Source organism: Mesoplodon bidens (genome assembly GCF_964165515.1).
Source record: "Mesoplodon bidens genome assembly, chromosome: 1".
Classification (NCBI taxonomy): domain Eukaryota; kingdom Metazoa; phylum Chordata; class Mammalia; order Artiodactyla; family Ziphiidae; genus Mesoplodon; species Mesoplodon bidens.
Genome location: NC_138176.1, coordinates 227,654,344 through 227,668,473, shown reverse-complemented (window position 1 = coordinate 227,668,473; position 14,130 = coordinate 227,654,344). Strand labels below are relative to the sequence as shown.

General features: G+C 36.9%; 1 protein-coding gene across 5 annotated transcripts in view; it reads right to left on the bottom strand.

The window, feature by feature from the left end:
- ARFIP1 (ARF interacting protein 1) overlaps nt 1–14,130 on the bottom strand; it is a 124,537-nt gene that overhangs the window by 64,357 nt on the left and 46,050 nt on the right. For all 5 annotated transcript variants that reach the window (XM_081238505.1, XM_081238504.1, XM_081238501.1 and 2 more), the window contains one exon: nt 625–733. In XM_081238505.1, coding sequence (XP_081094631.1) covers nt 625–733 — 109 coding nt within the window. The remainder of the gene's footprint in view (nt 1–624; nt 734–14,130) is intronic.

Here is a 14,130-nt window from a genome sequence, read left to right as displayed (position 1 = left end):
GCTCTGCTGGGGGAATTAAGCATGTCCTGTGTGACCGAACCGGGAAAAGATCCTTGCAAGCTTATGCCCAGTTTCCCTAGACTTCGTCTCAGGCATTCTTTGCCTTTGCTAACTGTGCTCGGTATACTTTTACTGTAATAATCATAGCCTAGAGTATGACTATAGACTGAGTCCTGTTAGTCCTCTTAGGAAATTACTGAATCTGAGGGTGGTCTTGGAGACCTCCTACACATATAGTATAGTATGAGCATGTATAGTAAGAAAAATAAAAGTTTCATTTTCCTAATTGCTATGAAACAGGAAATATGTATTTATACAAATCAATATTGACCTATAAATTTTGTGGTTACCCCTAAAATAATATAAATATGCATTCTTGACATAATTTTTGAGTTTTTATTTCAGTATTTTAAAACCAATTCTTAAGTAATAATCCGTGCAATTATGCACATTGATCTATTTATATAGAGGTGACTACTAAACAATTTTTAAATTATTTAAATTGAAGAGAAAAAGGATTATGTTTATAATCAGTGTTTTATCACGGAATTGAAGGGCTCAACCCTCATACTTTATTAATAAAGGCTCCACCCCAGTCATCTTTAAAAATAATGGGTTCCTTACCTTGAAATGCTCCTGCTTCAATAACCCCCTCTTTGGTACTTTCAAAGCCATGAGATGTGATTTGGGTTTCTGAGAGACCAAGTCCAGCTGGTAATGAACGCTTCAAATCCTTAGCAACATTCAAATAAAAGAGAACATCTTGTAACAAACCTCACATAACATTTCAGCGTAACTATGTCCTTTTAACCCACCTTAAACTGTTTTTTCTCTCTACGATGTAGTAGTCCCTTATGCTGTCACAGGGTTCTGTAATGATGTATAATCAGCAGCAAACTCAGTAAGGTTTGCTATTAAGAGATACAGTGTATATCAAGTACAAAATACTTTCATCATGTTAGAGCTAAGCATCAGGCAGATATTAAAATTCAATTTCAAATTTCTAATCCACTGATACGTCAGGAAAATCATTTTAAAGAGTAGAATTAAGATTAAAAAGTCAAGTCTAACATTAAAAAACTCACTGATGTCTAATATAATCATGATGAGCCTGGCTAATGTTCAGTCTAAACAAATCATTCATTTGCAAAATTAAACTTCCCTTTGATTTCCAGGTTAGCTAGGTTAACAGGGCTTCTCTCACTTCAGTCAGGGTGAGATAAAGGCTGAGGTAAAGAAAATTTCTTGTTATTTAGATTTATAATAAACCAACCTATAATATAAATTATATTAGCCAACCTAACTGCAATTTAGCTTTTAATGGTAATAAATATAATATTTGACATTCAGTCTTATAGTAAAAGAAAAGAGAAAAGGCCACGCAACACAGATTTCCAATTAGAAGTCCTTTCTGTCCTCTGGCTTGGATATGAGGAATTACCCAATTTTCATAATCAGAGTCTATGAATGGACCCTACTGTTTTTTTCACAACAATGACAAGTTAGCGATGCACTAAAAGATAAACGTCTTTGAAATCCTTTCTTAATACTCTATTCCACCACATACAATGTACAGTTATCATTTGAAACTCCTGCAGCCTTCACACTGGAACTCCCTATTCTGCTTACCCTGTTTTATTTTTCTCACAGCAGTTATCATTAAGTAGCTAGTAATAAATAAATAAATAATTTATTATATTCAATAAATATTTGTTGGATGAAAAAATAAATGAATTTGTTGAATAAACTAAAGGACTTATGACAACACCATATAGATTAAGAAGTTGATACAGCAATAGGCTTATTGTAAAATTTAATGAGTATTTGCTTTTTCTTACTATGTTAGACTTGCTGGGCAAAGAAAAAGATAACATAAGGTACAGTACTTGCCTCACTGGAGAGACAACATACACAAACATTAATATAAAAGTTGAACTTGGTGCCAAAGTAAAGACAATAAGTATCAGAGGAATTCACAATAGGGACTAAGTCCATGAAAATCGAATAGGAAAAGAGAAAGTACTGCTTGAGCTCTGGAACATAAAGGATTTATTGAATCAACATTTAATGAGCACCAAGTTATGACAGCCACTCCTCTAGACACTACAGATAAGTACTGTAGGAAACAGATGGTCTCTGCCCATCAGACTCATGTGAGGTATAGGGGAAGGAGGAGATGGACAGTAAATAAATGTATCTCAGGTAATAATAAGTGCTGTAGCAAGTACAGCTGATCCTTGAAAAACACAGGTTTGAACTGCATCCCCTTATATGCCGATTTTTTTCAATAAATATGCTTGTACTACAGTACTACAAGATCCGAGGTGGTTGACTCCTCAGATGCCGAATCGTGGATAAGGAGGGCCAAAGGAAAAGTTACACAAAAATTTGACTGTGGGGAGGGTGGGTACCCAACCCATTGTTCAAGGGTAAACTGTAATAAATTGTAAGTGTGTTTGTTTATTTTTTTAAGGCAGGATAAGAGGGATACAGAGTGACAGGCCAAGGGTGCCACTTCAGATGGGATATTCAGGGAAGGTCTCTCTGAAGAGGTAAGATGTGGGCAGAATTCTGAACAAAATGAGGGAGTAAGCCATTTACATATGATCAGTTTGTCAATTTCTACAAAAAAAAGCCAGCTGGGATTTTGAGAGAGACTGTGTTGAATCTGATCAATTTAGGGAGAATCCCATCTTAACAAATTAAGTCTTCTGATCCATGAACGTGAGATGTCCTTCCATTTATTTAGATCTTTTTTAACTTCTTTCCTCAATGTTCTATAGTTTTTAGGGTACAAGTTTTGCACATATTCCTGAGTATTTTCTTATTTTTGATGCTACTGTAAATGCAATTGTTTTCTTAAATTTATTTTTGGATTATTTATTCCTAGAGGATAGAAATAAAATTGAGCTTTGCATATTGCTCTTCTATCCTTCAACTATGCTGAACTTATTATTTTTAAAAGGTTTTTGTGTGTGTGGATTCCTCAGGATTTTCTATATACAAGGTTATGTTGTCTGCAAATAGAGATAGTTTTACCTCTTCGTTTCCAATCTGTATGCCTTTTATGTGTATAGTTATTCTTTATATCTTATACATATTGTATCAACACTCTTTTATATCCAATATTTGATAAAAACATTAAAAAAAGCGGTAAAACCAATGTACACTTAACACCTAGAGTTTTTCATTAGCAAGACCAAAAAGATCAAAGGCAGACTTTTTGTTGGATAATCCAATGGAGATGATATGTCTACTCCAAAAGAGAAAACTAATTAACATTAGTTTTACCAGGGACATTTATTTGAATTGGCCTGTAAAAAAAAAAAAAAAGAGTACCCACTCCAATGATATGTAATAAGCAAAGCTATGACATAATTTAAAAAAAATTTTAAGGATCTCACTGCTAATCATTATGAGGACAAACAAAAACTAATAAACATAAAATAAAAGCACAATAACATAATAGTAAATACAAGTAAGCTGAAAAATTGGTTCTTGCTTTCTTCACCCTAATTAGAGCTCCCCGTGAAATCACCTTTTGAATTTTGTATGGCAAACTTTAAAAATGTTTACCAACAGCAAAGACTCTAAAATCACTTTTTAAAGTTTGATAGTCTCATCAAGTATCAACTATTACTAGAAACATGAAAGACCTGGAAAGATAATTCAGATGGCCTCATTTGAATACTAGTTTCCTATCAATATTTAGTGGCTATGTGATCCTGGGTAAGTACTTAAAAACTTTCTAGCTCCTGTTAGCTCAGCTGTAAAAAGAGGATCAAAATTACCCTAGAGTACTATGACAATTAGACGAGAAAATATGGGCGAGATACCCGGTACATATTTTTAGGCACTCAGTTATTAAGTTGGCCATCCCTCTCCCCTACTACAATCATCTTTACAACTAATTAGTGTTATCACTAATAATTACAATAGCAAACATTTCTCGAGCACTTACTATGTGCCAGGGATTGTTCTAAGCACTTTATGTACAGGCAGTCTTCACTCTGCATGACAGTGCAAGATCAAGATCATAAAAATGACCAAGCAAGTAGAAACTGTGCAAAGTGGTTAATGGGAAAAACTGATTATTCCATGACCTTCAAAAATTCTTGTCAAAACGTTTAAAAACTCTTTCCTTTCTTATGTTGTTAAGTTAGCCTTCATTAAGTTCTTCTGGATCAAATCTAGAGTCTCTCAAACAGTGGCAGTGTCAACATGCCTGTGGGTCAGTTATTTCTTCCACAACTCCGTTTAGGTTTATTTTTCTTTTCGCCAGACTGCGGGGTACATGGATCTTAGTTCCCCTACCAGGGATTAAACCCACGCCCCCTGCAGTGGAATTTCGAAGTCTTAACCACTGGACCGCCAGCCAGGGAAGTCCCATTTAGGTTTTGTTGGGGTATTTTTTATTTTTAATACATTTATTTATTTATTTTTGGCTGTGCTGGGTCTTTGTTGCTGTGTGCAGGCTTTCTCTAGTTGCAGCGAACGGGGGCTACTCTTCGTTGCCGAGCGTGAGTTTCTCACTGCGGTCACTTCTCTTGTTGCAGAGCACGGGCTCTAGGTGCACGGGCTTCAGTAGTTGTGGCACGTGGGCTCAGTAGTTGTGGCTTCTGGGCTCTAGAGCACAGGCTCAGTAGTTGTAGCACATGGGTTTAGTTGCTCCTCAGCATGTGGGATCTTCCTGGACCAAGGCTTGAACCCGTGTCCCCTGCTTTGGCAAGTGGATTCTTAACCACTGTGCCCCCAGGGAAGTCCCCCATTTAGGTTTTTTTTTGGGGGGGGCACTGAGTTTGGTCTTCGTTGCTGCATGCGGGCTTTCTCTAGTTGCAGTGAGCAGGGGCTACTTTTCGTTGAGGTGCGCGGGCTTCTCATTGTGGTGGTTTCTCGCAGAGCATGGGCTCTAGGCGCACGGGCTTCAGTAGTTGTGGCTCGCTGGCTCTAGAGCACAGGCTCAGTAGTTGTGGCGCACGGGCTTAGCTGTTCCACGGCATGTGGGATCTTCCCAGACCAGGGCTCAAACCAATGTCTCCTGCATTGGCAGGTGGATTCTTAACCACTGCGCCACCAGGGAAGCCCCCCAACATACCCCGTTTAGGTTTGATTTGAATTTATGTTATCACTTTTCATTTCTTTGCTGCACTTCTATCTTTGTTCACCCATTCCCTTTTGATTATCCACTTCTGTAAAATGCCACATGGGTTTATGACCAGGAGACAAGGTGATAACAGAACCACAGGATTTGCTGTCTGTGTATGAAATGAATAACAGATACAGTGACCAATTACCAAGAGACTTTGAAAGTGACATGATTACTCAATAATCATGATATGCATCGTCATTCACATGGTGATTTTTGAACTTAAGTGCTAGCAGTGAAGTTTGTACTTTATACAACTACAGTTAATACACTGTGGTGACAGAAATCTGAGCTGTGTTGTTGGGGACAGATATTATTTAATTAAACCACGGTAACCAAAATTAATGCATTTTGGAACTATACAAAGCAAGAACTGCCTAATATTATCTCATTTAGTAGTACTATCACTATTATTTTACAGATGAGAAAACAGGAACACAGAAATAGGACTAAGCTTCAAGACACACTATTAACTGTAATGTATAGTAAATGTAAACAGACACAAACAATTTGTTAGAGACTCAATTTATTTTAGCTAGTATGTTTTCTTAAAAAATTATTTAAAAAATACCTTTTAAAAATAATTGCATAATGTGCTCACTAGTTTAAACACACTAATGCAAATATATTCTCAACTTGTAATTTCCTACTGGTACAAAACAGATAACAACTTTCATTCCATTTCACATATTTCCTAATGTCACGTAAAACCTCTTGTCACACGACAACATCCTTTTCATCTGTGTACTGTTTTGGAGAGCACTTAGAATTAAAAAGAAAACACTCTTTACACTCAGTTTTATTTACTTCTTATTTTTAAACCAAATCTCTGAGTCTGTTCATTTTGCTGAATAAATGATCTTTACCTTCCCAGTTTATTTTTTAATATACTAATGTACTAAATCAATGGTTTCCAGTTTTAAATATTACTGACACTTTTATTCATATTTCCATAAAACCAGATAATTTTTTCTCTCTAAAAGACAAATACATCACTTACAAAATAAATAATGTCAAAGCACCAAGATATTTCTTAAACTCTGTGAGTTTGGTTATTAAGGTCAATTATTTATAGAGTGGTTTCCCTGGATATTGCTTTGCTCCAAGTCTTGAAAGCTTTTTAGCTCTCCTTAAGGAAAAAAGTATCAAAGACATCTCTCAAAATATGAGGGTGAAAAACCATAAACAACATAGAAATGGCAGAGAGGTCCAGGAGAGTTGTATTTGCTGTATTCTTAGAACTTAATTGAAAGAACATTATTCACTTGAATCGTCTGTCCTGTCACAAAACACTGTGAATTCCCAGAAAAGAGATACAATAGTAGTAGTTGGGAAGAGGGGAGCGAGTACAGGTTAAATAGGGAATTTGATGGATACCTCTCATTCCCTAAGTTTTTAAAAAGTTAAGGGATGCTTCCATCTTGTCATGCATGGCCTCTGGAAGAAATGACTTCTAGCTGTCTGAGGATATTACATTTCACTCAAACCCCTCCCAATGGTCTCCCAAGGGTCCTTTACTCAACAAACAAAAGTTCTTCTAGAAAAAAACCTCGTGTCCTTTATGTAAGACAGCTGTAAAATCTGAAAAACACTAAGGCCTTCCTTTGCTTAAATTCTTACTAATAGAAGGAGCCTAACCAAAAGTGGTACAAATAGATCCATTCAGATTGTGAACAGAATTATCATTTTGATTGTGGTCTGGCAGTTAAGTTGCTGCAACACAAAATGATATGCGCTATGAGAGTGGAATGCATGACTTGTAAGAAAACACTCAGTATTTTCTGAGCTTGTTGACTGCTTTCTGTAAAATACACATTCTCTAAGCAATATAATTTAGCCTCATAGTTCACAACAACTTAAAAACGTATCTTTACATAACCCTTAAACTTTTAGTGTCTCAGTTGTAAGGTTGTGCCTAGCTTAGTAACTTTTAAAATATGTTACTGCATTTACTCCTATAGTTTCCAGAATATATTTGAAAGACAACGAGCCCATTTATAACCAACAACGTAAAATCCCTAATTTGCATTTTTATGTCGCTCACATTCAACTCAACTTTTAAGACTTTGCAAAGTCATGCTTAACAATTGCACAATAAAATGGAATAAACCTGAAGTTAATTTTCTATTCAAGCTACTAGGATAATACTGGAGTATTTAACAGTTTTTAAAAATAAATCTTCAAACAATTAAAATAAAATATAATGCTTTTGGCAAAAAAGTTTCATGTATAGTTTAAGTTCTTTTCAGAGGATACAAGATAATACTTGTAGTTACAGCTTCCATAAAGCTGTGAAGGGATGCTCATTTTCAACCAAAATAACTTGCTTCCATTTGCATATTTTAACAGAGGTAAGAATAAGAATGAGGTTAAAAATGTAACTTTATAATTTAGCATAGTAATCTACTTTTGAACTGAAGTTAGTGCAAAATTAACAATTAAAGAACACCAAATGTTCAGCAAATTTGCTTTAAAATACACATGCTTTGGGGATTCCCTGGTGGCACAGTGGTTAAGAATCCCATCTGTCAATGCAGGGGACATGGGCTTGAGTCCTGGTCCGGGAAGATCCGACATGCCACGGAGCAACTAAGCCCGTGCGCCACAACTACTGAGCCTGCGCTCTAGAGCCTGCGTGCTACAACTACTGAGCCTGTGTGCCACAACTACTGAAGCCCACGTGCCTAGAGCCCGTGCTCCACAACAAGAGAAGCCACCGCAATGAGAAGCCCGCCCACCGCAATGAAGAGTAGCCCCCACTCGCTGCAACTAAAAGAAAGCCCGCGCGCAGCAATGAGGACCCAACGCAGCCAAAAATAAAATTAATTAATTAATAAAGAGAAAATACACATGCTCAATAAGATGCACAACACTACAGTATATAAGCAGAACAAGAGATTTTAAGCTTGGTGCTTTGTGACCACCTAGAGGGGTGGGATAGGGAGGGAGGGAGGGAGACACAAGAGGGAGGAGATACGGGGATATATGTATAGCTGATTCACTTTGTTATAAAGCAGAAACTAACACACCACTGTAAAGCAATTATACTCCAATATAGATGTTAAAAAAAAAAAGAACTAGAGATTTATTAATGAATTCTCCCCTTTTACTCAGAGAGAGGAGGAGAAATCTTTTAAAAAGGAGGAATTCCCAGGCTTCCCTGGTGGCGCAGTGGTTGAGAGTCCGCCTGCCGATGCAGGGGACACGGGTTCGTGCCCCGGTCTGGGAAGATCCCACATGCCGCGGAGCGGCTGGGCCCGTGAGCCATGGCCGCTGAGCCTGCGCGTCCGGAGACTGTGCTCCGCAACAGGAGAGGCCACAACAGTGAGAGGCCCACGTATCGCAAAAAAAAAAAAAAAAAAAAAAAAGGAGGAATTCGCAAAGCATGCATTGTAACCACCAACCATCTGCAAGGATTCTCCAAGCATTCCACAAACTACACGAACTCTCTTCTCCCTAGTTTCCTTACACTATATTTTCCCAGTTTTCCTCCTATCTGCATCTTTAAAAATGGCTTGGTGTTCTTTCCTGGCTCTAGTTTCCCTACAAGAGCAAAGTCCGAAGTTCACTTCCCTTCTTCCCAGGGTGACCTGTCTCCCTTGTCTCTAGTCTTGTCAGCCCTGAAGTTCATTCTTTGTACAGCAGGCGGAGACAACTTTCTAAAATGAGAATGTGATGAGGCACTTGAGTTTTTACTCATTTAGTGGTCCTCCACTGCTTTTTAGGTGAAGTCCAAACTCCTCCAAACGATTTTGAGGTTTTACAGGACCTTGGCCCTACCTACCCTCCAACCTCATTTCTCACACACCTGCCCCCACGTTCCCCACTCCAACAATAGTGAATTTTCAATTCTATGGTCTCGCACCTTTTTCAGGTCTTTCTAGTTGCCTCTGATGGGACCATTCTTTACTCTTCCTTATCGGGTTGGCTCATCCTTTAGATTCAGCTTGGATAGCACTTCCTCAGGTAATCTTCCCATACTTGTTCATACCCGTTATCAGCCCATGCTATACCGGGCTTAGCATATCACTTCTCACACAGCATTGACATTATTTGTCTACATTCTCTCTCCTGAAGACGGTAAGCTCCCTAAGACCATCTATTTTGTTCTTCTTTGGTACTCCTAGTATTTAGCAGATATAATACTAACAATTCATTTAATTTTCTCAATTTAAACACCTTCTCTCATTCTTCAAAATGGATAAAACCTTCCATAGCATTTACACAATATAATTTTAAAAGAAACAAATTGAAAATTTTATGTTAAATATTCTATAAACTTTGGTAATTTAAAACCCCCTTTTGTTGTTTTAACAGTTAGCTGCTTATAAGGAGTCTCTGCCAGAAGCAAAGCTGTTATTCAACAGACTTCCACATTCCTAATTCTGCTGTAAACATATTGCAACATCCTTAACCTCCTCACGGTGGCCTCTCTGACACTCTACAGTTATCTTGAGTCAAAGTGGACTATTCTCTAACATTGCTTATCAAGCGGGTAGAGGGAGGGTCAGCATTTTCTCAGCTCTCCACTTCCTAACTACCAGTTCTCAAACTTTGGCTTGGGTAAGAATCACCTGAGAAAACTACTAAAAATGCAGGTTCTTCTTAGCTGCCTATTGTAATTCTGGTTAAGTTGAAGTGTGGAGCCCAGGAGTCAGAATTTCAAACAAGTAAGTGAGGTGACTCTGATGTAGGTAACCCTCTGTCGACACTCTGAGGAACTCTGCTGTAGTGTGCAGTGCTGACTCCCACCCCTCACTGCCCTTGTGGGCCGCCCCACCTACCGACCCTCCGTCACCCACCTTCTTTCCGGTCAGTCCCCTCAATAATGAGGGCTTTGGCATATCCAGGTCTTCTGCTCTATCCCCAACTTTTACCATTATCCTGGGTGTTCCCAACATTTTGCATGTCATTGGGCACGCTTTCAGGGAATGACTCTATGTTCAGTTTGCAATTACTTCCAAAGTGATATGTAAGGTGTCTAAGCTGAGGTTTTGTTTTTTTTTTTGCGGTACGCGGGCCTCTCGCTGTTGTGGCCTCTCCCGTTGTGGAGCACAGGCTCCATACGCGCGGGCTCAGCGGCCATGGCTCACAGGCCCAGCCGCTCCGTGGCATGTGGGATCTTCCCGGACCAGGGCACGAACCCGTGTCCCCTGCATCGGCAGGCGGACTCTCAACCACTGTGCCGCCAGGGAAGCCCTAAGCTGAGTTTTACAGCTCATCAAAAACATACTCTACTAATGGCATGGTATGTAGTCTGTTGCTTTATTTTTTTAAAATACAAACTGTGAAATACTTAAAATGAAATAAAATCTATCGCATGAGCCTGCCTACCTATGTTGACGCAGAATGATGGGTTGCAGTAATAACCATCTATAAAGATGTATGATTTTTTTCCCCCTCAGTATGCTTGTAGGAAGCCTAAGGTTGGTAGTTTCATTCAGATTTGGTGATCTGTAGTTGGACAAGGGGCCAAAAGAGTGTGACGGCAGATAAAAGATATATTCAACTAATACAGTACATCCCAACCTACATTTTAGTCTCAGATTTCATTAACTTCTTCATCTCTAATGCCTTTCACCTTTCATGCCCAATTCTACTTAAGCAACTGGAACTCCCATGGCCACTCTTTGGATCTTGTCACAGCTCAGGAAGCAACACTTCTGGAATCTTAAATCTAATAACTTATTTTATGATCACCATCTCCTCCCATATCTGTTACTCCAGTTGATCAAGACAGCAAATCTCCTGACTTACCTATTTTCGTCATTTTATCAACACACACACACAATCTCAATCTCATTTCTCTCTCTCTCTCTCCCCAGTTCCCTTGCATTCACTCAACAAACATTTAACAAGAACTTAAAGCATCACTATCTTCTGGCAGTTTACTGTCTATTCTCTTGGTTCCACCCCAATCCCTGCATCTTAGACTAAAGTCTAGATTCTAAGTAGTACTGAAGTTAAGATGTACCAATTTGCATCAAGGAAATGCTGAATTCATTCAAAGACTATCACTATGGAAATGTTTGTATATAACTACATTCAAAACAATTTCTCCTAAATAGTAAAACACTTATCCATGATAGCATTTGTTTATAAAGGTGCAATCTAAAAACTATAATTAAGATACATATGGCTTCAACTTTTCATTAAAAATTATACTTATTCACAATTTTCAACAGGAATATGAATCCAGAGTTAATTTAATAGATGTATATATAATAAACATATATTTTAAAACTTAATTTGTGGTAATAGTACTAATAATATATTCTATACTTAAAATAAGTAAATATTAAAATGAATTTAGATTTGCATGGATTAAACAACCCCTGAAAAACATTTGCCATACCTTTAAAAGGATCTAAGATATACATGTGGTAAAAACTGGCCTTAGGAAAAAGCCCTCATCAAATCAATGCTGCCAATGACAGAGCTACTAAATTTTTCAGACAATGCAGAAGCATTATATTGTATCACCATATAGTATGGGGAAAAACTGTCATCAGATGCTACTCAAACTCTAGGATAGGATGGCTGAAGTAGAAATTATGTTAAATTTAAGTCATAATGAAACTCATTCTTTCACTGAACAACTACTGTGAACCATAAGCTGTGCAGTGCGCACATACCGTCTCTGCCCTAAACAGAGTGATTCCAAGCTCTTGGGAAAAGCAGATAAATAAATGGACAGTTATGACATTAAGGCGAGGAGAGGAAATATGTTCTAAAAAGGGTTCTTATAATTTCTATTCTTATATTCTTTCCCAAGTCTTCTTTAGACTGCTAAAGTATGTTATCCAGACTAATAAGTAAAGGGGAATGGAGAAACTACTTAGTTTAACAAAAGAATTAAAGAGTAAAAGAAAAATGACAATAAAAACTTTCAAAACAATAAAACTTCCAACAACAACTACAACAATGATGACCATGATGCACGTGGAAAATTAAGGGCAAAAGATGTGTCAAGTCTAAGAGTATAATATCTCTTCCTGTTGTGCCATAGAAGTCTAGAAACCGTGTTTCTAGTCCTGGTTCTAACATTTGTTCATTCATTCACTAAACATTTAATGAAAGCCTGATTATCTGTTATGTGCCAGCAATGCTGCCAGGCCCTGGAGATAAGGTAATGAATGAGCATTCTTGCCCACACTGTACTTACAGTCAATCACATAAGCTTTTGGTACAGCAAGTTAATATGGGTAATTCCATCACAACCTCAGGGCCCCTTTTCCTCAGTTGTAAAATAAAGTAGTGAGACACAGGGATCTTCAAGGTATTCCTACTGGATTAAAATCCTGTGATTTAACTCAAAACTTGTAGATTAGGAGTAGTTAAAACACAGGGAACCTAAGGATCCACCTGCAAGGTTCAAGGGATCCTAAACTCCTTCAAATTTAACACAAGATTTGGTAGCTTTGTGTATATACAGGTTTTTCTAGAGAAAAGGTCTATAGGTGGAAAAACCTAAATTATGAATTTTAGTTTTGGGCCTACCACAGGAAACGTTTTATTTTAGCTATATTTACTAAGGTAATTTTTCTAAATCTGCCAAATATAACTTAATTCACAAGAAGTTTCAACTTAATTCACAAGGAGCTAATATTCACTTCTTTAACTCATGGTACAAATTGCACATTTCTAATCTAACATTTTGACCAGCACTATAACAGAATAAATTATAAATAATATGTGGTTTATAAGTAAAAGAGTAATTTGTATTCTTTAGAGATTAAATTTTACTACTCTTTAAAAACTAACAATTACTTTTTATTTAGAAGCAAAAATATTTTTGCTGTAAAGAACTGCGATAATACTAAGATTATTATCCTATCCTCTCTACATATAGCTGTTGCCCCTCATCTTAATAAAAAAAGTAACAAACCTTGAAACATTAACACATGTTAAGCTGCTGCCAGGGAATTTCTAGGACAAATTCTCTATTTCAATGTGAATGTTGAGTTAAAGTCCATCAGAGCCTCTCATAGTAGGAGACTAAGAAGGGAAATTAAATGAAAAATGAAACATCGGCAGTGAGACACAGAAAGGAGAACAGAATCATTTACAATTTCACTGCCTGGGCCACAGTGACGCCAACTGGCCAGCCAAGTTATGACAACTTAATAAGCCATCATCTTAATTTCATACAAGACTTTATAATTTTTAAAGTGCATTATGCAGTATGCATTAAATAAAAGCCATTATATGATTTTATTTTATTTCATTTTTTCAATATTTTTTTATTGAAGTATAGTTGATTTACAATGTTGTGTATTGTATGATTTTAAACATCAAATATGTATAAAAGATGTATATTAGTAAAATACCCTTAGTTATGAGCTAGTTTCTCATGAAATCTCTTTACTAGTCTATATAATGCTAAGCAGTACGTTATTCACAATTTCCTTGTGAACTTTTATCTATATTAAAAGAGAAATATGAATATGACGTTAAATACAATTTCCCTTTTATTGCTCAGGAAAATAAAGGGGTATGCCAAAATGTAGGTAAATATATGCCTAACAGTCTTCAGTGTAATTTATTTAAAAGAGTCAAAAGATGCTTTTGAAATACTGTTTTCACTCATAGTAAAAGGGATCACATAGCCAAGTTTTATTTTAAAGAATGTTAAATATGTAAGAGACTCTCATGATATATATTGTTCATAAGAGCAGCTACAAAGAGAAACAACTTTCATGATGTTGAATTTCTTTAGGGAGGTAAAGTGGGGTGTACTGTTTGAAGTGGATTATTGCTTCTAAGGAGTCTTGCCTACTGGTAAAGTTCACATCCAGTAAGAGGAGAGCTCAGGACAACATTTCCTTTTTTCCTTCTTTACCCCCCCCATAGAAAATGAAATAACATTACAGGGGACTCTCCAGAAAGAGAATTAAACATTAAATAAGAAGTAAACTTACAAAGCAGCAAGTTAACTGGCTTTGACTGCCTAAGCAAAGAACTTATACAGATATATAATGATT